This window comes from Pocillopora verrucosa, chromosome 7 (assembly GCF_036669915.1).
Source record: "Pocillopora verrucosa isolate sample1 chromosome 7, ASM3666991v2, whole genome shotgun sequence".
Classification (NCBI taxonomy): Eukaryota; Metazoa; Cnidaria; class Anthozoa; order Scleractinia; family Pocilloporidae; genus Pocillopora; species Pocillopora verrucosa.
In genome coordinates this window covers 20393371-20418765 of record NC_089318.1, presented here as the reverse complement: position 1 = coordinate 20418765, position 25395 = coordinate 20393371, and the positions used below count along the sequence as shown (strand labels likewise).

Below are 25395 nucleotides of genomic sequence, written 5' to 3'. Positions count from 1 at the left end.
TGTCTTCCCATATTACACGAAAGAAAGGCGTGCATGTAACAACATTGTTGAAATGTGGCATAGGGCACACTATTAAGATGACACACAGAAAAAATATTTTTTTCTGTATCACGTTAGGTGGATATTTGAGAAAATAATCAATTCCTTCAGAGCTATATATCAAACCGTGTTTTTCTCCACAGACTACTGCTCAAGTGGAAAAGATTTTCAGTGCGCTCCAAAAATACCAAACAGCTCTGCGAAAACCATGACTAGCTCCAGTAATAACGTGATAAACGCATTGAAAGCGATGAATATTATAATGTTCTTGATCTTTATTGTTCTAGATGCAATCCTGGTGTGCGTCTGCGTGCACTCACAGCACAAAACGAAGGTGATCCTAGTTGGGGAGGTGAAAAGACAAGTTCATCACTACGTTGAAGTATTTCATTCAAAGGTTGCTTTTCAATAGTTATAAGTAAAAATATGGGTCTTCAAAAAGCTCTTAAGTTATATTGGCAGTAGATACCTTCAAATCAGTTACCGTTATAGTGAACGGAAGCCTTTGAGACGATTTGACGAGTTTGAATCACACAAATTACTGAGATTGTCCTTCTAGCCCAGTTTCAACAATTTTTTGTCTCTCTTTTCTGCGATGCAATGTGCACAAGAATAAAGTGAAGGGTACACTTCATCGTCTGGCCGCGTCTTGCTCGGTAATCACTATTGGCAAAGTGGCTATAGTCCACAGTCTTTGCAATTTTTCTTTGTGGACGAGATGAAATGGTTGCCCATCCACAGACATCTCTCTCTTTTGTAATATACCGTCACATACCCCGAGCCCAACGATACACTTCAGTTGGTCCTCTTCCTGAAAAAGAAAACAATTATAGATAAATGTAAATTTCCAATTTTTAATGTTATCAATTCTTTTCTTATTCTCTCGTATCCTGAGTCACACCCTTACGCCTCCGATGTTTGAGTTCCACAATTATTGTAGAGCCTAAAGTTAGCTAATATCGAGGATGAATTCGGTGCGCAAAGAGAAGACTTTATTAAAGGCATTACCATTTCCACCGTTTTCAAGACTTCGGTAACAATAAGTGTATCAGGCACAGTTCCTCATCTGGCGTGTGGTAAGTGCACTGGGCACTGATTTAAGATGGCCAGAGCTGCCACTAACGCCGACCCACCCCAATTGGAAACACCCGAGGTGATCAAATGGTCAGTAGCAACCGTATCAGCGATGTGTCGTCCATTTGCAATGCCAATGACGACCCTTTGGTGGACCTTTCCCATTCCGATCTCGTTACCAGCATCACCAACTGACTTTTTCGCTAAAAGAGAGGAATGAGGTCCATATAAAGTACCTTGTACGTCACCGTTATGAGACATTTTATGATTAATGAATAAAAAAAGGGTGCTCTGAGTGAGGTCCTCATGTTATAACATTCTTTTGTTTTGATAATTAAAGCGTGTGGAGATAAATTTTATCGAATAAACCCTTCGAAATCGATTTATAGTCAGACTAACTTCTTTTGATAAGTTTGAAATTCTCCAGCAAATTAACATTTATTAGTCAAGAAACGGCATTTACATATTTCCCCTGAAAGTCATTACAATATCATATATGTCTCAAACACTCAAATCAAAAGGGCTCCACCTTTTAACTGACGATTGGTAGCATGACTGAATATCTTGGGACAGGGTTAGTAAGTACACTTCCCATTAACTTATAATTATAGCTACCTTGAATAAGAACTTCGTCCACTGGACTGACTTTACAAATATCGCACAAGTCCCTTGCTTTCATGGTCATGTAACGGCCCTCTTCTGTCCTACTACTGCTCCTATAGCAACCAAAACGTCAAACTTTGAACCCGTTTGATTCGCTGGATTGTGGAACAGCAACCTTTCAGCAGCTGCTCTCACTCCACCAGAGCCATGTGTCCGCTGTGACGTGAACTCAACAACACAACCTTTGTTTCCCAAAAATGTTTCGACAAATACCTGTACTAATTAGACATGATAGTAACTTGCAATAAATGTCATCTCCTTTCCAAGGGCTTTGAGAGCTTTACCAAGCGCAATTGTCCCAAGGGGAACATCCATTTCATCTGGAAACTCCTCATTGGTATTGCAAGGGAAACCGAAATTTATTCCTACAGACGAGGAATGTGACAAAACCAGTGCAGCCCGCAGAAGCTCGTCTGCAATGTGAAGTTCAGCGATGCCCCTTTCTCCGATGTCGTCTCGAATCTCTCTCTTTCGAGACCACGAAACCTGATGACTGCGCTTTCAGAAACCAAAGAAGTAGTAAAAGGTTTGTCTTTTAATGTTACTACTCGTGGCTTGGTATCTACATGAACAGGCGGATGTTTAACCCTGAATTCTGCTACGTTTGTATCACATACGATCAACCGCTCTATATTGTCAGTCAAGGTCAGCGGCAAGCCTGTTGAAGAGAGAGTGAAGCACTCAGATAAAGAGAAAGATGTTTTTCGTCTTGTCACGAGCGTGGGACAAAGAAAAAATTCTGAGTTCCAATGAGGAATCGAACATCAGATCTTCGGATTTCGTGCTCCGATGCTCTACCACTGAGCAACAGCAACTGCGGTGAGTGAGGTCTATTACGAAGTCTATATGACACGCGTCCAGCAAACTGCTAAGATCAGCAATGTTGGTAGCGTCATATTTGTAAAATAGAATATGACAGATGGTAAGTTTTGAGCTCGGTAAAAAAATAGAGATAGATGTTTTTGTCTTTTCTCGAGCATAGAACAAAGAAAAAATTCTGAGTTCTTGCAGTATACGGGACGCGTGTTCAACTCCTCATGGGGACTCTGAATCGTTTCCTTGTCCCACGCTCGTAACAAGACGAGAAACATCTTCCTCTATTTCTTTACCGAGCTCAAAACGTACCATCTCCCTTATTCTTTTTTACTCAGATGAACTCACCAAATTAATAATCGCTCTATGTTTCCCAAGCTACGAGTAGAAATCAAGTTAGATTTTGAGTCTTCTTCCTTTTGCTGAAAAGGCAAACTGAGAAGTTTAACTCGTGAGATCCACCCCACAGCGCTTTATCAAAATCTGGTGCCGATCATGAAACAGGGAGTTTAAAGTTACGTCCATGGAATCATTCAAAATCGTGCGATTATTTCTAAATCCATCGTTAGAAATTTGAAAAATTTACTTTACACTTCTGAAACGTATCCAAAATTTCATTTAAATTTAGAAACTGAAACTAGGAAAAATCCAGCAGTTGCTTGAATTCAGAAAATTGGAAACATTTCAACATTTCTAATCCCTTAGAGCGATAGTTAACAAATGGAGAAGCCTTGTCTGTACTCTGTTCTGTTGTAAAGCACGCAGGAAGCGACTAGAGCACGAACGAAGTGTAGGGAGAAACACTAAACGTAATCAGGTGTTTCTCCTCACTTCCTGAGTGCTCTCGCCGCTTCCTGCGTGCTTTACAACAGAACAGAGCAAAGTCAAGGCTTCTCTACTTGTTTTATAATAAAGAATCCGTTAAATTCTCCACATATTACTTTCAATTTTCAAAACAAACTTTATTTCCAAAGCGAACAACAGTGTCGTCAGCATGCTCTATACTCTCGTAAAACACGATACAATAAGCCAATCAGAATCTCTGTTAGAATGGTTCAAATAATCTAATTCGCTGTAAAAGAATAAAGCTGTCAAAAATGTCAGGCCATCAAAGTTCACATTCTGCAATAGTTTACAAACTTAATAGTTCAGCAAGTCGAATTTAATTCTTTCGTCTGAAGCCTTTAAGTCTCTTATACAGATTCTGAAAGTGAAATGTTTAATGAAATCCGGCCGAATTGTGGCTCATAAAAACACGCAACTTTTTTTTCCCATGACAATGAGAAAATGAACCGTTTAGGCGGGTGTTTTATGAAAGAACGACAGCCGAATTTACCGGAATATGAGGATTGCTCGGGATGACAGCGTCTTAAAACTCGACTGCAGTCACTGATGTGGCCTTCCACTCAACGCCTCGGAAAGAATATAAGAGCAAGCTCTTAGTTGTTCTCTCGAAGGGCGGCCGACATAATATCTGAGGCTTACTTGACTATGATGACCGGAGATCGCCATGATGAGCTAGCCGCGTTGGACCTCAGCATGACACCGTCATGATAAGTATCAGTTTTAACTGTTACGCCAGTTTGGCTGTCTTTTTCATCATTCCTGTTTTGTTCTGTTTTGTTTCTGAACACCAAACTATATATGCTACACGAGCGTTAGCTGTGTTTGATTTTTATTACCTTAAGTAAGCTTGCAATCTAACTGAGTGTGAAAACCTTCAAAACTCGGACTGCCCATTTCGTTTACTCTTAAAGGATTTTCGTCCCTTCTCACGTTATACTAACTTCAGTTAGGGCGCCTGGTATGTTTACAAACCTTTGTTTGGTTCGTCTATTGCTATTTGCCGACTTGCCTGTTCTGAAATTTCACTTTCAATTAAAGAAAAAAAAACTAGGGAAAAGTCCCGGAGAAAGTCGGACATGGTATAATTTGGCAGATGGCGTGACAGCTTTAGCTCAGCAGGCTGTGCTCTATACTCTCGCAGAGCACGCTCTTTCAACCAATGACATCGCGCGTAATATCCAAACTTTATAGTAATTGAGATATCACTCCATCATTTCCCTGCACCTTTAAGGTAACAGAATCTTTTCCGACGATCGCAAAGTTTTTAACGTGGGATACTGATTGGACAATTGTCAATGATTGTAGTCATGACAAAGTAAACAAAACAGGAAGTAAAGGGCAAAGGGGACACAAGACAAATTTGGATACTTTATTACGTGCATGACTTGTGCTCAATGCTGAATTATAAGATTGATGTGTCTGTTTATAAATTTAAATTTGCATAAACTGTTAATATCACGAACATGAACGATTCGTTGATTTGGAGGTGCCACTTCAGGTCTGAAGATTACACTATAACGATGTTTCTTGGAAAACAATCGCTCGAGAAAAAACAATTTGCTTAGAAGTAGAAACTACGGTACAATTTCCGCATAGCCCCATAATACATTATGCATTCAGTTCTTTGATAGGGAAAACAATGAAGAAAACAATACATTGCCATTGGGAGAACAGATTTGTTTTACAATAGTACTGGGCTGTGCGGAAATTTTACCGCAAATACTAATATTTACGTCATGTTATCGCGTCTTTCGCTTTCGAACTGGTAAGTGTACTTATATTTGTTTTCTCGGAATCACATATATTTTATTATTTTTGCCACTTACATGTTGTTCCACAACGGTATAGAAAGCCCATATTTTTGTCTCGTCTTTACTCTAGCAAAAACATTGATGATCTTCTGTTCCAGTTTACTGCGTGGCTGCGTGGGAAATATCACATAAATCTGCCGAGGACCTTCTTGCGTCGATGAGATTAAAGAAACTTTGGCTTGAATTCAAACCTGTCTGTCATTGTAAACAACTCAATCAAAGTTCCCTATCTTCCGTCAATAAGTCACAAAAGTTTGGCGTTTTATTTGGTGTAACTGCGAGGCATTACAAACCCTAGAGCAGGAAGAATATATTCATGATGAGTAGTGATGAGAAGCAGTCTACAGAGCAGTTTTCATCGAACGAAACCCTTGAAATCCTACCTATGGAACTGGAACGAAGAAGATATGAGGGTGGTAACGATGCAAACACATATTCTGAAAATTCAATCTCAGTTTCTGACATGGCCACAGAACCAAAAGATTTCAAACTAAGGATTGAAAACAAGAGTTTAGTCATAGTCCAACAACCACTCGCCAAACGGCAGCAGCCTGAGTGGGAGCACACTTTGCTTCGACGGGAAACAAAAGGTGCCAACAGGGGTGAAGTACAATCAGACTCTGCTCCAAAGACAAAAAGCAGCCTTCTAGACCAACACAAGCGACCAGCGGAATTGGTAGCCTGCCAACTTCAACCTTTTGGGAAAACGCAACACTGTTCACAGACTGACTGGTGCGATACTTTCATTGTCGGCGTTGACCCACCAATGCCTTTGATCGAAAAACAAGGATATCTAAACGGACAAGAGTGCGAGAGAATCCTGAAAAGACTTGAAATTCTGCAGGACGAAGGAAAGTTTGCTGACCATGAGCGTCTTGTTACTGCCTTTATTACACGTTTTGCAGATGGGGAAAATCCGGACATGGAGTTGGCCTTAAAAATAGAGCGAGGAGTGGCCTTTTCTTATCAGAAAGAGTCTAAGAAGAGCAAGTCTATGTTTACCTCAGTCATAAAATCAGAACAAACACAGAATTACGACGTTACAAATCCTAGTATTTTAACAGCAAGAGCCTATTTTTTACTTGTAGAAGACTACACAAATAGAAACTCGATGAAATTATCCCCGCTATTTGAGTTTCTTCGACGCAGCGAGTTTCTTCTGCAAAATCACGATTCGCCAGAAGACTGGGCCGAGCTGTATTACAACTACGGATGCGTTTGGTTGAAGTATATGAGCATTATCCCAGATGACCTGAGAAATGCACAGGCGCGAGAGGCCGCGCGGGATAAAGCAAAATATTACTATGAGCAAGCTGTCTCTTTCTGCCAAAGAGATGAACGACCGAGAGTTCAGATAAAAAACCAAACGTATTGTCATCTCGGATTAGCAGCACTGCTGTTAGACTGCAGTTCAAATGCCGCGCGCACCCAAGAAAAAGAAATCGCTCCCTGTGATATTAAGGAAGCCAAAGAACACCTTGATTTTGTTCAGCATAGACTTGGTGAGAGTGTACCGAGGGGAACACAGGTACAGCTCTTGAAAACTCGATCTGATCAATTCTATCGTCAGAGATTATATCAACTGGCCAAAGAAACAGCCGAAGAGGCTTTTCAGCTCGCTTCCTCGAATGGATTTAACACTGAATTAGTCCCTCTTCAAGAAAGGATCCAGTTTCTTGACTTAAAGCTTGAGATTGCCAAAGAGGTTACTATCATGGAAATAGAAGATGCCCATACTGAAAGCTGCTATAGTGGCACCGAGTAAAGATCACGAGATTTTTAACTTGAGGAAGATTGAAGAAAGATCACAATTAGTTACTATAAGATCGAAAGGATATTATATCTACACTAAGTATATAACATGTGGAATCACAGTAACTCTGTTTGTTTTTATCATTCTTTTGCCCATTCTACCAGCAACTACAGGCGGTAATAGACAAAGAAGGAGCCAAAGACATGACCATACTGACGGGAGACTTCAATGCCAAGATCGGAACAGACAACACTGGCTACGAGGGCACCATGGAAACACACGGACTGGGACAGATGAATGAGAATGGTGAGCGCTTTGCAGACCCGTGCGCCTTGAACCAGCTGGTGATAGGAGGAAGCATCTTCCCACACAAGCCACATGGAGATCCCCAGACCACAGAAGGGAAAACCAGATTGATCACATCTGCATCAGCCGGAAGTTCAGGAGGTCATGGCGAGATGTGCGAGTGATGAGAGGTGCCGACGTGTCATCAGACCACCATCTGGTTACGACAACAATGAGGCTGAGGCGGAAGAGGTATGCCAACACAAACAACACTCGAAGAAGGTACAACGTTGGACTGCTCAGGAATAAAGACACACGAACAGCATCCAGGTCAGCCTTTCCAACAGATTCCAGCTACTACAGGAACTGACAGAAGGCAGGGAGACAGACATCGAGACACAATGGGAGGACAGCAAGAAACTCTGGCACAGTACGTGTGAAGAAGGTCTGGGCAAGAGGGCGACCCAACACAAGGAATGGCTCTTTTCTGACACCATCCAGAAGCTAAAAGCAAGGAAAAAGAGGAAAACTGACCTGAACACAAGCCGAACAAGAGCAGCCAAGGTAAAGGCACAGATAGAATATAGAACAGCAGACGGAGAAGTGAAGAGGAGCATAGGAAGGACAAAAGGAATTACATCGAAAACCTGGCCAGTCAGGCAGAGGAAGCAGCCGGACAGGGGAACCTCAAAGACCCATACCTGGTAGCCAAGAAGCTGTCGGACAAATTCCAGCAGACAGACAAGCCAGTAAAGGATAAAGATGGAGACCCACTGACGACAACCGAGGAACAGCTGAAGCGATGGGCAGAGCACTTCAGGGAACTGCTGAACCGTCCCGCCCCTGAAACACCACCCGACATCCCACCAGCAGAGACAGAACTACCCATCAGCTGCGACAAGCCCACAAAAGCAGAGATCAAGAAGGCCATCATGACACTGAGAAATGGGAAAGCAGCAGGACCGGACAAGATACCAGCAGAGGCCATTAAAGCAGACATGGAAACGGCGACCAACATGCTACACAGCCTCTTCAGCAAGATCTGGAAGAAGGAAGAGGTACCGGCTCAGTGGAAAGAAGGTATCGTGATCAAGCTGCCCAAGAAAGGAGACCTCAGGGACTGCAACAACTACCGAGGGATCATGTTCCTGTCAGTGCCAGGCAAAGAGCTCAACAGAGTTCTATTGGAGAGGATGAAAGAGGCAGTCGACCCGAAGCTCCGAGACCAGCAGGCTGGCTTCCGCAGAAATAGATCATGTGCGGACCAGATCGCCAGTCTACGCATCATAGTGGAGCAGTCGCTGGAGTGGCACTCCCCCCCTCTACATCAGCTTCATAGACTATGAGAAGGCCTTCGACAGTGTGGACAGAGAGACGATATGGAAGCTGCTGGGGCACTACGGAGTCCCGGAGAAGATCATCGCCCTCATCCGCTGTACCTACCATGACATGAGCTGCAAGATCGCTCACGCCTGCCAGCTGTCAGAAAGCTTTGAGGTCAAGACTGGAGTCCAGCAAGGGCGCCTGCTGTCACCATTTCTCTTCCTTCTGGTCATCGACAAGATCATGAAGACCACCACAACAGGCAGATGACATGGTGCTCCTGTCACACAACCACCGACAGATGCAAGACAGGACCACCTGCCTGGAGATCATATCAGCTGGGACAGGGCTCAAGATCAGCAAGAAGAAAACAGAGCTGATGAAGATTAACACCACTGCCAACACACCACTAACAGTAGGTGGAGAGCCCATCAGGGAAGTGGATTCCTTCATCTACCTTGGGAGTGCAGTCGACCAACAGGGGGGCACGGAGAGAGATGTCACAGCCAGGATTGGCAAGGCCAGAGCAGCTTTTGCCATGCTCAAGAACATCTGGTCGTCCAAGGAGATCAGGACAAGAACCAAACTTCGCATCTTCAACTTCAATGTGAAGTCAGTCTTGCTCTATGGATGCGAAACTTGGAGGACGACAAAGACAATGCTACAGAAAATCCAGACATTCTTCAACACCTATCTGCGGCGCATCTACAACATCCGATGGCCAGAGATGATCCCAAATGAAGAACTGTGGGAGCGAGCGGGACAGGAACCAGTAGCAAAACAAATTCTGAAGAGGAAATGGGGCTGGATCGGACACACCCACAGGAAGCCAGCATCCAGCACCACACGTCCAGCCCTGACCTGGAACCCGCAAGGAAAGAGGAAGAGAGGCCGGCCTCGCAACAGCTGGAGGCGAGACACTGGGCAGAGCTCAAGCAGCAACGTACAAACTGGACGCGAGCAGCAAGATTAGCCCAGAACAGAGTGCGATGGCGAGGGGTCACCGATAGCCTATGCTCCACATAGAGCCACGTGCCTAAGTAAGCAAGTAAGTCGAGAAACGGCATTTATATATTTCCCTGAAAGTCATTACAATGTCATATATGTCTCAAACACTCGAATCAAAAGGGCTCTGCCTTTTAAATGACGATTGGGAGCATGACTGAATATCTTGGCACAGGGTTAGTAAGTACACTTCCCATTAACTTATAATTATAGCTACTTTGAATGAGAACTTCGTCCACTGGACTGACTTTACAAATATCGGACAAGTTCCATTGCTTTCATGGTCATGTAACGGCCCTCTTCTGTCCCACCAACCACTTCTATAACAACCAAAACGTCAGACTTTGGAATCGTTTGATTCGCTGGATTGTGAAACAGCAACCTTTGAGCAGCTGCTCTCACTCCGCTAAAGCTATGTGTCTGTTGCGGTGTCAACTTCGCAACACAAGCTTTGTTTCCCAATAATGTTTCGACAAGTACCCGTACTAATTTGACGTGATAGTAACTTGCAATTAATGTCACCTCCCTTCCAAGGGCTTTGATAACTTTACCAAGTGCAATTGCCCCAAGGGAACCATCCGTTTCAGTTTCTGGAAACGCCTCATTGATATTGCAAGGGAAGCCGAAATGTATTCCTACAGATAACGAATGTGACAAAACGAGTGCAGCCCGCAGAAGCTCGTCTGCAATATGAAGTTTAGCGATGCCACTCTCTCCGATGTCGTCTTGAATCTCCTTTTCGAGGCCACGAAGTCTGATGACTGCGCTTTCAGAAACCAAAGAAGCGGTGAAAGGTTTGTCTTTTAATGTTACTACTCGTGGCTTGGTATCTACAGGAACAGGCGGACGTTTCACGATGAATTCTGCTACGGTTGTATCGCATACGATCAACCACTCCATATTGTCAGTGAAAGTCAGCGGTAAGCCTGTCGGAGAAAGAGTGACTGAATACTCAGATAAAGAGAAAGATGTTTTTCGTCTTGTCACAAGTTCTTTGGATTCAGCGCTATGATGCTCTACCACTGAGCCACAGAGACTAAGGTGAGCGAGGTCTATTGCGAAGTTTATATGACACGCGTCGTGCATTCTGCTAGGATCAACAATGTCGATAGCGTCATGTTTGTAATATAAATTGTTAACGTATAGGGCTATCAATGGCTCAGCGCCATTTTATCTTCCAGAACTAAATAGTCTTTAAGAAGCATGTAAATACAAGTTACGCTCCGATTGTGATGAAATGCTTCTAAACCCTGTGAAATTCAAGACTTTAACAACGTTAGGAGATCGATCTTTTGCTGCTGCTGCTCCTCAACCATGGAATTTATTGCCCTATGCGATTAGGAGTAGCCCTTCATTAGCATCTTATTAAAAGACACTCAATACATTTTTATTTCAGAAAGCTTTTTGTGATTTTATGTGCTTTTTAATCTCGTTTTTATTAGGTTTTACGCGGGTTTTTTTACGATTTATATAGTCTAAGTAGTTTTGAAATATTTTTATTTTTAAGCACTGATGAAAATAGCAATATTGATATCGGCGCTATATAAATATTAATATATTATAAAATAAGAGAGATGTAAGTTTTGAGCTTGGTAAAGAAATAGAGAAGGATGTCTTTCGTCTTTTCACGAGCGTGGGACAAAAAAATAATTCTGTTTCCGAGCAGTATGCAAGACGCGTGTTAGATTCCTCATTGGGACTCAGAATTTTTTCTTTGTCCCACGCTCATGGGTTTAATTCGTGAGATCTACTCCACAGCGCGTTATCAGCATCTAGTGCCAATTATGAACCAGGGAGTTTAATAAGACATCCGTGAAATCATGCAGTCCAGAGAGCCTGTACTGAATATATTCAAAATCGCGCATGACGATCGCAAAGTTTTTAATTTGGGTTACTGAATGGACGCTTGTCAATGATTGAAGGAAGTAAAGGGCCAAGGGGACACGTGGCAAGTTTCGGTACTTTATCACGTGCGTGACTTGTGCTTAATGCTGAGTTGAAGATCGATCGTGTCTGTTGATGAATGTAAATTTGCATAAACTGTTACTTGGAGGTGCCATGTCGTGTCTGAAGATTACACTATAACAATGTTTGTAGATAAACAGTCATTCGAGAAAAGACAATTTGTCTAGAAGTAGCAACTAATACTATTTAAGTCAAGTTACGCGTCTTTCCCTTTCGAACTGGCAAGCGTAATTGCAATACTTTCTTGGAACTCATGACGACTGCAACACGGGCAAAGTGTGTAATTCTGCGAACCCCACTTGAGTGGGGTTCGAGCATATGTATGAGCACTGTTACCTAGTAACGCGTGACGTATTTTACGTCACGTTCCACTGGGAGTCTGAGATGGAAGCTGTGTTGTAAAACCTGTTTGGATGTGGTCTGAACAACTTGAAATTCGAAGTGAACTACCTTTTGTGGTGTATCTGTAATTTGGAAAGATTTCTTTGGTAAGTGGATAAAGATAAAGCAGATGTAGCATAGAAAATGGTTTTGACCTTTGAAATTCAAAAAATTTCGCCCATGAAAGATTATGCAAATTCACGCCTGAAATTGAAGCAAACCGTAATTTGGGCTTTTTGTTTACATAAGTTGGTGATATTAAAAGTAAAAGTCGGTCTTCTTAAAGCGAAGACATTGTTCAGTGAAGGGAAAGATTTCTTCGCTTTCTTTTCCGATCAGGCAATGTTCGATCCCTGATCGACAGTACCAGCTAAATCAGCTGAGGACCTCTTTGTGTCGACGAGATTAAAGAAAGAAACGATGGCTTGAATTCAAACCTGTCTGTCATTGTAAACAACTCAATCAAAGCGCCTTGTCTTCCTTCAAAAAGTCTCACAGATTTGGTGTCGTATTCGGTATAAAGAGAGAAACTGCGAGAAACGGAAGAGCGAGAAGAAATTATTTGTTTACGATGGGTAGTAATGAGATACAGTCCACAGAGCAGCGTTCATCGAACAAAACCACTGAAGTGCTACCGATGGAACCGGAACGAAGAAGACGTGAGGGTGGTGACGATGCAAGCACATATTCTCAGAATTCAATCTCAGTTTCTGACAAGACCACAGAACCAAGAAATTTGAAATTAAGGATCCAAAATAACACTCTAGTCATAGTCCAACAATCACCCGCCAAACAGCTGCAGTTTAACTGGGAGTGCAGCTTTCATAAACGGGAAACAAAACGTGGCAACGGGGGTGAAGTACAATCATACTCTACTCCAAAGACAAAGGGCAACCTGCTAGACCAACACAAGCGACCATTAAAGTTGGTAGCCTGCCAACTTCAAACTCCAAACGAAGCCCATTGCCGAAAGGCAGACTCAGGTGGAATTGTTTCCTCCAGTGTTGAAAAACCGATGCCCTTAATCAAGAAACAAGGGTATCTCAGAGGAGCACAATGCGAGAGAATTCTGAAAAGACTTGAGATTTTGCAAGATAATGGACATTTTAACGAACACGAGTACTTAGTCACAACGTTGCTTCAACGTTGTGCCAATGGAATTGAACCTGACTTGGAGTTGGCCTTAAAAATAGAGCGAGGAGTGGCCTTTACTTATCAGAAAGAGTCTAAAAAGAGTAAGAGTATGTTTACCTCAGTCATAAAATCAGAACAATCACAAAATTGCGATGTTACGAATCGTAGTATTTTAACGGCAAGAGCCTATTTTGCACTTGTAGCTGACTACACCGATAGATACTCGGTGAAGTTATCCCCGCTCTTTGAATTTCTTCGACGCAGTGAGTTTCTTCTGCAAAATCACGATTCGCCAGAAGACTGGGCCGAGCTGTACTACAACTACGGATGCGTTTGGTTGACGTACATGAGCATTATCCCTGATGACCTGAGAAATGCGCAGGCGCGAGAGACCGCTCGGGATAAAGCAAAATATTACTATGAGCAGGCTGTCTCTTTCTGCCAAAGAGATAAACGACTGAGAGTTCAGGTAAAAAAACAAACGTATTGTCATCTCAAACTAGCAGCACTGCTGTTAGACTGCAGTTCAACTGCCGCGCGCACCCAAGAAAAAGAAATCGCACCCAGTGATATTATGAAAGCCAAAGAACACCTTGATTTTGTTCAGTATAGACTTGATGGGGGTGTACCCACGGGAACACAGGTACAGCTCTTAAAATTTCGATCTGATCAATTCTATCGTCAGAGATTATACCAACTGGCCAAAGAAACGGCCGAGGACGCTTTTCAGCTCGCTTCCTCGAATAGATTTAACACTGAATTAGACACTCTTCAAGAAAGAATCCAGTTTCTTGATGTAAAGCTTGAGGTTGCCAAAGAGGTTGCTATCATGGAAATAGAAGATGGCCCTAGTGAAAGCTGTTATAGTGGCACCGATTAAATATCACGAGATTATAAACTTGAAGAGGATTGAATAAGTATCACAATTAAATGCTATAAGATCGAAAGAATATTATCAGCTTTACTGAGTATATGACATACTCAGTGGTTGTAACACATTTACTCTGCTTGTTTTTATATTCTTTTGCCCTGTTGCGTATTTACTTTTTTTCATTATTTATTCTATTTTATCTATTCGCCTGCTTTCTTTTCACTACAATTTGAATAATGGTCGGTGATAATTTTCCCGTCAAGGAACAAATGCAAGTGTTCGTCTCTAATGTGTGACAGCGAAATTACTATTTCAATTTCAATCGTGCCCAGGGTCAAGTGAACAATGACAGTAATATCATGCATATTTCTAAAAGATCAGCACTTTTTCATATATTTATTGTTTTATTGTCAGCCATTATGCTACCTGACCACAGAAACAGCCGAGGAGTCTAAAGTGTGGCTTCCTCCTAGAGATTCTATCGCAAGCATCTGAAATTACATTTAGCCTTGAGCTTAAACGCTTCAGTTCTTTCGATGCGTACTTTTTAAACGCTTCAAAATCATCGCATTGAGCTGAAACAAACTCAACTGATCGTTTTTTGCCCACAGTGTCGCCGCCATGTTCGATGCCAGCATCATGATTGATTTCTTCACGTCGATGTCCAATTTCCTCAGTCAATTTATCCAGTTGCTTCTTGAGATCTTCAATTTCATTCCTTAACTGCTGATTTTCTTTTTTTAGTTGGTTTTCTTTACCAGTCATAATTAGGGAAACTTAATAGAATGAAATAACACAGAGCGAGAAATATGCGTCCGCTCAGCTCAGCGTCCGCTGTCAAAAAAAAAAAAATAGCCATAGCCAGAAGCAACCGTGGCTTCCTCGTACAGATGTAACTTAGAATCAAACCCTCTAATAGAAATAATCGGAAAACTGGGAAAGAAACTAAAAAGATTCAATTGCGTTAGTATTGCAGCTAGCCGTGCGTGATGGAAATATGGATGGAGATAATCATCGTGACTTGGGGGATTACCATTTCTCTTGGTTATGTTGCTACCCTCTGCAGGTTTCTCAATAACTGACGCAATGGAGAGTAAACTCATTGGTTAGAATTTATAGCAAACATCAGAATGACTGGTATCATAAATTGACATATCATTCGTCTCTCTAAATTAAAATAAACGCAGGGCAATGTACGTATCATTTTTTTTCTTAACAAAACGAAAACATGGCTTAACTTAAACTAATTCTTGGGATTCTCTCGACGTAAACCTTTTTTCGCAGTTAAAGCTACAAGAAACTCTGGCTTTTATTAACCGGAACAGAATATCTTTACAGTGCTATCACGGAAGAACGTAAACAAACTTCATTACTGAAACAGAGTACTTGACGTCTTCGAAAAAATATCTCTATCGTCTGATGGGAGGTAATCCCCATCTACCTTAAATTACACTGGTTTAAATCACCAGTCCAACGATACAAGGCTGAAAACAAGGAATTATTACTCTTGAACAAACATGGACGACCAACTAAGAAATACGCCTGTAACCGTTGGCGTTTTTAGCAACGCTGAATAAATTACAAAAGAGCGCATAGACCATGGGCAGGCAACTTGCACAGAAATGAAAGACTCGCCATCTAGGTTTCCTTCCAATAATTCAGCCTCGATTGTCTCCGAAGAAAGATCTAAAGCTCACACCAAATCTTTGACGTTAATGGTCTCAAGCTTCAGTGTCGTACTAGTCCGTCAGTCAGTCAAGTATAGAACAAATAGAAAATGATCATTGCTGTGGCCAAAAATGCTTTCTAGACAAGCCCATTGCCAAAAGGCAGACTCAGGTGGAACTGTTTCCTCCAGTAATGATAACCCGATGCCCTTAATCAAGAAACAAGGGTATCTCAAAGGACCACAATGCGAGAGAATCCTGGAAAACTAGTGAGATTTTGCAAGACAATGGACAATTTAATGAACACGAACAACTCGGTCACATCATCGCTTCAACGTTGTTCCAATAGGAAATGAACCTGAAATGGAGTTGGCCCTAAAAATAGAGCGAGAAGTGGCCTTTTCTTATCGGAATGAGTAAAAAAAGAGTAAGAGTAGACCTCAGAACTCAGTCATACAATCAGACAAAAACAAAACGTGTCATGTACATAATTCGAATATTCAGATGGCAAAAGCTTACTTTTTACTTGCGGCTTTAAGACGGAGATAAGAAAAAGAAAATCTCGGCTCTCTGAATACCTTGAACGCAGCGAGTTTTTGTTTCAAAACTACGACTCGCCGGAGGATTGGGCCGAACTCTACCAAAAATACGGTCGCCTTTGGTTGGATTGCATGAGCCTAATATCGGATGACCAGAGGAATGCACCGGCACGTAGAACCGCCAAAGAAAATGCAGGACACTATTTTGAGCAAGATATCTCTTACAGCCAAAAGGATTATCAAGTAAAGATTCAGATCAAAAGGAAAACGTACAATCATCTCAGTCTTGCAACATCACTCCTAGACTGTGTTTCAACTGCCGTGCGAACCCAAGCGAAAGTTATTCCCTTAAGTGACATGAAAGAAGCTGAAAAACACCTCAATTTCATTCAGCATGACCTTGGTGACAGTGTCCCCGCAGGCACAGGGATCGATACAGCTCTTAAAAATATGATGGGATCAGTTTCATCATCAAGAATTTCTGTAACTTGCAAAGGAGAGAGCTGATAAGGCTCTTCATTGCGCGTCCTCCAATAAATTTATCACCAAATTAGACCCTCCACGAGGACGTATAACGTTTCTCGACGATAATATTGAAAAATTCAAGCCAGTTGTTTCTAAAGAACTCGAACAATCAAGTAGCGAAACCTGATGTAGTGAATAGGAATTGGCCGATTAAAATCAACATCACGCTAATTAAACTGACATGAACTGTCGACTGGTGTTATAGTTTCATTGTTAAGCAGTTGTTTAATGAGACTTTCGTGAAATCATGCAATCCAGAGAGGTTTTACTGAATGTATTAAAAATCGCGCCATTATTTCCAAATCCATCGTTAGAAAATTGCAAAATTTACTTTACACTTTTAAAATGTCTCCAAAACTTGATGTGAATGTGTTTAAGCTCCTCAAAGACTGAAACTAAGAAAATATCCAGCAGTTGCTTGAATTCAGAAAATTGAAAAACATTTTAACATTTCCAATCCCTAATCCCGACGATGGCAAAGTTTTTAATTTGGGTTCCTGAATGGTTGCTTGTCAATGATTGCAGTCATGACGACGATAACAAAAGGGGATGTAAAGGGCAAAGGAAACACAAGACAAGTTTCGATACTCTAATGCTGAATTATAAGATCAATTGTGTCTGTTGATGAATGTAAATTTGCATAAACTTTATCCGGAGGAAGAATATATTCACGATGAGTGGTGATGAGAAGTAGTCTACAGAACAGTGTACATCGAACGAAACCGTTGAAATCCTACCGATGGAACCGGAACGAAGAAAACGTGAATCTGGTAACGATGCAAACAAATATTCCGAAAATTTAATCTCAGTTTCTACTAAGGCCACAGAACTAAGAAATTTGAAGTTAAGGATCCAAAGTAAGAGCGTGGTCATAGTCCAACAATCACTCGCCAAACAACAGCAGCCTTACCAGGAGCACACTTTGCTTAATCAGCAAACAAAACGTGCCAACGGGGGTTAAGTACAATCAGAATCTGCTCTAACGACAAAGGGCAGCCTTCTGGACCAACACAACCGACCAGCGGAATTGGTAGCCTGCCAACTTCAAACAAAGCCCATTGCCGACAGGATGACTCAGGTAGAATTATTTCCTCCAGTATTGAAAACCCGACGCCCTTAATCAAGAAACAAGGGTATCTCAAAGGACCAGAATGCGAGAGAATCCTGGAAAAGCTTGAGATTTTGCAAGACAATGGACAATTTAACGAACACGAGCACTTAGTCACATCGATGCTTCAACGTTGTACCAATGGAAATGAACTTGACATGGAGTTGGCCTTAAAAATAGAGCGAGGAGTGGCCTTTTCTTATCGGAAAGAGTCTAAGGAGAGCAAGTCTATGTTTACCTCAGTCATACAATTAGAACAAACGCAAAATTGCGATGTTACGAATCTTGGTATTTTAACGGCAATAGCCTATTTTTCACTTGTAGCAGACTACACAAATAGAAAGTCGGTGACGTTATCCCCGCTATTTGAGTTACTTCAACGCAGCGAGTTTCTTCTGCAAAATCACGATTCACCAGACGACTGGGCCGAGCTGTATTACAACTACGGATGCGTTTGGTTGAAGTATATGAGCATCATCCCTGATGACCTGAGGAATGCGCAGGCGCGATGGACTGCTCGGGATAAAGCAAAATATTACTATGAGCAAGCTGTCTCTTTCTGCCAAAGGGATAAACGACCGAGAGTTCAGATAAAGAAACAAACGTATTGTCATCTCGGATTAGCAGCACTGCTGTTAGACTGCAGTTCAACTGCCACGCGCACCCAAGAAAAAGAAATCGCTCCCAGTGATATTAAGGAAGCCATAGAACACCTTGATTTTGTTCAGTATAGACTTGGTGAGAGTATACCCACGGGAACACAAGTACAGCTCTTAAAAACTCGATCTGATCAATTCCATCGTCAGAGATTATACCAATTGGCCAAAGAAACGGCCAAGGAGGCTTTTCAGCTCGCTTCCTCGAATAGATTTAACACTGAATTAGTCACTCTTCAAGAAAGGATCCAGTTTCTTGACGTAAAGCTCGAGGTTACGAAAGAAGTTACTATCATGAAAATAGAAGATACCCATGGTGAAAGCTGCTGTAGCGGCACCGAGTAAAGAGCACGAGATTATAAACTTGAAAAGGATTGAATAAGTATCACAATTTAATGAAATAAGATCGAAAGAATGTTATATCTTTACTAAGTATAAGACATACTCTGTGGTGGAAACACAGCAACTTTACCTGTTTTTCTCGTTCTATTGACCGTTTGTGTATTTACTTTTTTTCATTATTTACTCTATTTTATCTATTCGCCTGCTTCCTTTTCACTACAATTTGAATAATGGTCGGTGATAATTTTTTCGACAAGGAACAAGTGTTCGTCTATAATGTGTGAGAAATTACTATTTCAATACCAATCGTGCTCAGGGTCAGGTGAACAATGACAGTAACATCATGCATATTTCTAAAAAGATGAGCACTTTTTGTATATTTATGGCTTTATCGTCAGCCATTATACCATCCGACCATAGAAACAGCCGAGAAAGCTAAAGTGTGGCTTATAGATATAACTCAGAATTAAACCCACTAATTGAAATAATTAAAATACTGGGCAAAAAAGAAAAAAATTCAATCTGCGTTGGCATTGCAGCTAGCCGTGCATGATGTAAATGCCGATAAACATGATTATCTTGACTTAGGGATTGCCATTTCTCTTAATTATATTGCTACCCTCTGCGGGCTTCTCAATAACTGACGTAATGCATGGTTATGGTTAAAATATCCAGAGACTTTTCCTTATAGTAAACATATTGGTTTAAGTTTATAGAAAACATCAGAATGACTGGTATCATCAATAAACATGTCATTCGTCTCTCTAAGTTAAAAAAAAAAAAAAGCAGGGCAATGTACGTATCATCCTTTACTTAACAAAACGAAAACATGGCATTATTTTAAATAATTCTTGAGATTCTCTCGAAGTAGACCCTTTTTCACGGTTAAAGCTACTAGAAACTCTGGCTCTTATTAACCGGAACAGAACATCTTTATAGTGCTATCAAGGAAGAACATAAACAAACTTCATCACCGAAACAGAGCATACGACGTCTTCGGAGAAATATCTCTATCTTCTGGTAGGAGGTAATCCGCATATACCTTAAATTTCACTGGTTCAAAATCATCAGTCCAACGATACAACGCTAAAGACAAGGAATTATTACTCTTGAACAAACATGGACGACCAAACAAGAAATGCGCCTGAAAGCGTTGGCGTTCAGTTATAGCAACGCTAAAGAAATTGCAAAAGAGTGCACAGACCATGGACAGACAATTTGCACCGACATGAAAGGCTCGCTATCTGGGATTCGTTCCGATAATTCAGTCTCAATTGTCTCTGAGGAAAGATCTAAAGCACACACCAATCTTTGACGTTAATGGTCTCAAGCTCCCGCGTCGTACTGGTCGGTCAGTCAAGCATAGAACAAGGAAAAAATGATCCTTGCTGTGGCCAAGAAAGGCTTTCTAAAGAAGCACAAGTCCATTGCCGAAAGGCAGACTCAAGGGAATTGTTTCCTCAGGTGTGGAAAAACCGATGCCCTTAATCAAGAAACAAGGGTATCTCAAAGGACCACAATGCGAGAGAATCTTGGTAAAACTTGAGATTTTGTAAAACAATGGACAATTTCAAAAAGATGTTTTTTCGTCTTGTCACGAGCTTGAGACAAAGAAACATTTTGAGTCCCCATGAGGAATCGAACCTTAAACCTTCGGATTTGTGCTCCGGTGCTGTAAATCCGAAGGTCTGAGGTTCGATTCCTCATGGGGACTCAGAATTTTTCTTTGTCCCACGCTCGTTACAAGACGAAAAAACATCTTTCTTAATTCTTCACCGAGCTCAAAACTTACCATCTCTACTTTTCTGTCAATGGACAATTTAACGAACACGAGCATTCAGTCACATCGTTGCTTCAACGTTGTGCCAATGGAAATAAACCTGACTTGCAGTTGGCCTTAAAAATAGAGGATCGGAAAGAGTCTAAAAGAGCAAGAGTGTGTTTACCTCAGTTATACAATCAGACAAAAACAAAACGTGTCATGTACTTAATTCGAATATTCTGATGGCAAAAGCTTACTTTTTACTTGTGGCTGACGTAGGAAAGAGAAAACCTCGGCTCTTTGAATACCTTGAACGCAGCGAGTTTTTGTTTCAAAACTACGACTCGCCGGAGGATTGGGCCGAACTCTACCAAAAATATGGTCGCCTTTGGCTGGATTGTATGAGCCTTCCACCGGATGACCAGCGGAATGAGCTGAAATAGACTCTATACGAGGATGTATAGCACGACATTTGGAACAGGCCTAAGAGTTTCATTGTTGAGCATTTGTTCAATAAGACGTCCATGGAATCGTGCAATCCAGAGAGGCTTTACTGAATGTATTCAAAATCACGCCATTACTTCTGAATCCATCGTCAGAAAATTGCAAAATTTACTTTACACTTTTAAATGTCTACAAAATTTTTTAAATTTTTTAAAGCTCCTCAAAGACTGAAATTAAGAAAATATCCCGAAGTTGCAGAATGTTGAATCCAGAAAATTGGAAGACACTTCAACATTTCTAATCCCTTAGAGCGATAGTTGAAGATATCACTCCATCAATCTTTTTTTCCTGCGCCTTTAAGGTGACAGAATCTTTTCCGGCGATCGCAAAGCTTTTAATTTGGATTACTGAATGGACGCTTGTCAACTATTGCAGGCATGACGACTTTAACAAAACAGGACATAAAGGGCAAATGGAACACAATTTCGACACTCTATCAAGTGCGTGACGTGTGCTCAATGCTGACCTATAAGATTGATAAAGTCTGTTGACTAATGTAAATTTGCTTAAATGCTAATGTGACTGAAAACATTTTTACTATTTGGAGGTACTGTTTCGGGTCTGAAGATTACACTATAACGATGTTTCTGAGAAAAAAGTCATTCGAGAAAAGAAAATTTGCCTAGAAGCAGCAACTACCAATATTAACGTCATATTATCGCGTCTTTCGCTTTCGAACCGGCAAGCGTGCTTGTATTTACTTTATCGGAATCATAAATATTTCATTATTTCTGCTACCTACATGCTGTAACCGCCACTGTTAGAAAGGCCTCCGTCGTACAATCAGAACAAACACAAAATTGGGATGTTACGAATCCTAGTATTTTAACGGCAAGAGCCTATTTTTCCCTTGTAACTGACTACACAATTAGAAGCTCGGTAGTCGGTGATAATTTTTACGACAAGGAACAAGTGTTCGTCTATGTGACAACGAAATTACTCTTTCGATTTCAATCGTGCTCAGGGTCAGGTGAACAATGACAGTAATATCATGCATATTTCTAAAAAGATGAGCACTTTTCTATTTATATTTCTTCATCAGCCATTATACTACCTGACAGTAGAATCATGCACACCGCCTGTGCATGATTTAAATACCGATAAACGTAATTATCTTGACTTGGGAGATTTCCATTTCTCTTAATTATGTTGCTACCCTCTGCGGTCTTCTCAATAACTGACGCAATGCGTGGTTACCGTTTATAGATCACAGGGACTTTCCCTCACAGGAAATAAACCGATTGGTTAAAATTTATATGCAAATATGACATGAAAGATATGATGATTCTATAATTCACCTCTCCGAATTTAAAGAACGTAGGACAATGTACGTATACGTACCAGCAGTTGCTTGAATTCAGAAAATTGGAAAATATTTCTACATTTGTAACCCCTTTAAGCGATAGTTGAAGATATCACTCCATCAAACTGTTATCCCTACGCTTCAAAGGTAACAGAATCTTTTCCGACGATCGCAAAGTTTTTAATTTGGGCTACTGAATGGACGCTTGTCAATGATTGTCAACTGTTCATATGACGAATAACGATTTGTTTATCTGGAGGTTCCGTGTCGTGTCTGAAGATTACACTATATCGATGTTTCTAGGAAAACAGTTATTTGAGAAAAGACAATTTGCCTAGAAGTAGCAACTACTAATATTTAAGTCAAGTTATCGCGTCTTTCAATTTCGAACTGGCAAGCGTAATTGCAATCCCTGTCTTCCGGCGTTTTATTTGGTATAAAGAAAGAAACTGCGAGGCATTACAAACCGAAAAGCGAGAGGAAAGTATTTGTTCACGATGAGTAGTAATGAGACGCAGTCCGTAGAGCAGCGTTCATCGAACAAAACCACTGAAGTGCTACCGATCGAACCGGAACGAAGAAGACGTGAGGGTGGTAACGATGCAAACACATATTCCCAGAATTCAATCTCAGTTTCTGACAAGGCCACAGGACCAAGAAATTTTAAATTAAGGATCCAAAATAACACTCTGGTCATAGCCCAACAATCACTCGCCAAACAACAGCAGCCAAACTGGGAGCGCACTTTGCATAAACGGGAAACAAAACGTGGCAACGGGGATGAAGTACAATCAGACTCTTCTCCAAAGACGAAGGGCAGCCTTCTAGACCAACACAAGCGACCAGTAGAGTTGGTAGCCTGCCAACTTCAAACTCCAAACGAAGCCCATTGCCGAAAGGCAGACTCAGGTGGAATTGTTTCCTCCAGTATTGAAAAACCGATGCCCTTAATCAAGAAACAAGGGTATCTCAAAGGACCACAATGCGAGAGAATCCTGAAAAAACTTGTGATTTTGCAAGACAATGGACATTTTAACGAACACGAGCACTTAGTCACATCGTTACTTCAACGTTGTACCAATGGAATTGAACCTGACTTGGAGTTGGCCTTAAAAATAGAGCGAGGAGTGGCCTTTACTTATCAAAAAGAGTCTAAAAAGAGTAAGAGTATGTTTACCTCAGTCATACAATCAGAACAATCACAAAATTGCGATGTTACAAATCGTAGTATTTTAACGGCAAGAGCCTATGTTGCACTTGTAGCTGACTACACCGATAGATACTCGGTGAAGTTATCCCCACTCTTTGAATTTCTTCGACGCAGCGAGTTTCTTCTGCAAAATCACGATTCCCCAGAAGACTGGGCCGAGCTGTACTATACCTACGGATGCGTTTGGTTGACGTACATGAGCATTATTCCAGATGACCTGAGAAATGCACAGGCGTGAGAGACCGCTCGGGATAAAGCAAAATATTACTATGAGCAAGCTGTCTCTTTCTGCCAAAGGGATAAACGACCGAGAGTTCAGATAAAAAAACAAACGTATTGTCATCTCAAACTAGCAGCACTGCTGTTAGACTGCAGTTTAACTGCCGCGCGCACCCAAGAAAAAGAAATCGCATTCAGTGATATTAGAAAAGCCAAAGAACACCTTGATTTTGTTCAGTATAGACTTAGTGAGAGTATACCCACGGGAACACAGGTACAGCTGTTAAAAACTCGATCTGATCAATTCTATCGTCAGAGATTATACCAACTGGCCAAAGAAACGGCCGAGGAGGCTTTTCAGCTCGCTTCCTCGAACAGATTTAACACTGAATTAGACGCCCTTCAAGAAAGGATCCAGTTTCTTGACGTAAAGCTCGAGGTTGCGAAAGAAGTTGCTATCGTGGAAATAGAAGATGCTCATACTGAAAGCTGCTATAGCGGCACCGAGTAAAGATCACAAGATTATAAACTTGAGGAAGACTGAAAGTATCACAATTGAATACTACAAGATCAAGATAATATTATCGGCTCTACTAAGTATATGACATACTCAGAGGTGGAAACACATTGACTCTGTCTGTTTTTATCATTCTTTTGCCCTTTGGCGTGTTTCCTTTTTTCCATTATCTACTCTATCTTATCTGTTCGCTTGCTTCCTTTTCACTACAATTTGAATAATGGTCGGTGATAATTTTTTCCGACAAGAACACAGGGAATTTTTGGTGATTCCCAAAGTGGGAAATAACAGGAAATTTGTGGGGTTTTCTTGGGTTTTGGTTGTAATTTCCCAAATTGGTAAATGCTACCAAAACCAATGTTGGGTTCAAGTAAACCCATTAAAAACCCGCAAATTGGGATTTTAGTGTACCAACTTTAACCCAGGAATGGAGTTTTCCCGTCCCACATTTATCCCATTAATGGGATTTTATCAACCCACAAAAACTCCAAAATGTGATTCAATTGTCCCAGTTGAACCCCAATAGTGGGTTATTTTTATTGGGCCATCAAAAACCCAAGGTATGGGATTACATTGGAACAGCTATACCCCAACCATAGCTTTTTATTGCCCAGTTAATCCCCAATTAGTGGGATGACATTAACCAATTTAAACCCGAGGTATGGGAATATATTGGGATAGTAATACTCCAAGGATGGGTTTTTATTGCCCCTGTTAATCTTCAATGATGGGATAACATTGGCATACATATTTCCCGAACTATCGGATTTTGTTGGTTCAGAATGTCATTATAATCAATCAAGTACAATAAAACACAAAATCAAGGTTTATTATTATTAATAGGGTTAACAGTAACATTTATTTTAGATGACAATTCATTCATTTTCATGGTTAACAGCAACATTTACATATAAAATATACATAATATGAACATACTTTAATACTGAACAAGGCAGTGCTGTTCGTGCAGCCATATGTTTTTCACATGTTCACCGACTGATTAAAGAGAAATTTCTTTATGCACAATAATGTCCTGCATTTTCATGTTATTTAAGCTGGCCCCCTTCTTGATGGGAACAG

At 41.1% G+C, this 25395-nt stretch overlaps 4 protein-coding genes and 1 pseudogene across 5 annotated transcripts; all 5 read left to right on the top strand.

Moving 5' to 3' along the window:
- The first annotated feature begins 5391 nt into the window (after window positions 1-5391).
- On the top strand, window positions 5392-7523 carry LOC131781815 (uncharacterized). The gene has a single exon (XM_059098533.2). The coding sequence runs from the start codon at window positions 5563-5565 to the stop codon at window positions 7009-7011; it is 1449 nt and encodes a 482-aa protein (XP_058954516.2). The 5' UTR covers window positions 5392-5562; the 3' UTR covers window positions 7012-7523.
- A 4420-nt stretch (window positions 7524-11943) lies between these two features.
- Window positions 11944-15039, top strand: LOC131781844 (uncharacterized). 2 transcript variants are annotated; one of them, XR_010718384.1, is made up of 2 exons: window positions 11944-12065; window positions 14940-15039. XR_010718384.1 is itself a non-coding variant. In XM_059098561.2 (2 exons), exon 2 carries the CDS (start codon window positions 12530-12532, stop codon window positions 13970-13972), a length of 1443 nt encoding a protein of 480 aa, XP_058954544.2. In that variant the 5' UTR covers window positions 11964-12065; window positions 12298-12529; the 3' UTR covers window positions 13973-14118. The 2 variants fall into 2 exon arrangements, 1 of the variants encoding a protein (XP_058954544.2); XM_059098561.2 differs by lacking the exon at window positions 14940-15039 and adding an exon at window positions 12298-14118 and having other exon boundaries at window positions 11964-12065.
- A 740-nt stretch (window positions 15040-15779) lies between these two features.
- On the top strand, window positions 15780-16833 carry LOC131781817 (uncharacterized; annotated as a pseudogene).
- A 791-nt stretch (window positions 16834-17624) lies between these two features.
- Window positions 17625-18803, top strand: LOC131781818 (uncharacterized; the record flags this gene model as incomplete). Its single annotated transcript, XM_059098536.2, has 1 exon — window positions 17625-18803. A coding segment is annotated over one exon (1179 nt), but the record flags the coding sequence as incomplete, so codon positions are not given.
- Window positions 18804-22392: 3589 nt separating this feature from the next.
- On the top strand, window positions 22393-25344 carry LOC136282293 (uncharacterized). The gene has a single exon (XM_066169743.1). It carries the CDS (start codon window positions 22867-22869, stop codon window positions 23815-23817), a length of 951 nt encoding a protein of 316 aa, XP_066025840.1. The 5' UTR covers window positions 22393-22866; the 3' UTR covers window positions 23818-25344.
- Window positions 25345-25395: the final 51 nt, after the last annotated feature.

What these genes read in the sequence shown, in the direction of transcription:
- LOC131781844 (XM_059098561.2), top strand. Translation starts at nt 12,530, where the DNA reads ATGGGTAGTAATGAGATACAGTCCACAGAGCAGCGTTCATCGAACAAA.
- LOC136282293 (XM_066169743.1), top strand. Translation starts at nt 22,867, where the DNA reads ATGAGTAGTAATGAGACGCAGTCCGTAGAGCAGCGTTCATCGAACAAA.
- LOC131781815 (XM_059098533.2), top strand. Translation starts at nt 5,563, where the DNA reads ATGATGAGTAGTGATGAGAAGCAGTCTACAGAGCAGTTTTCATCGAAC.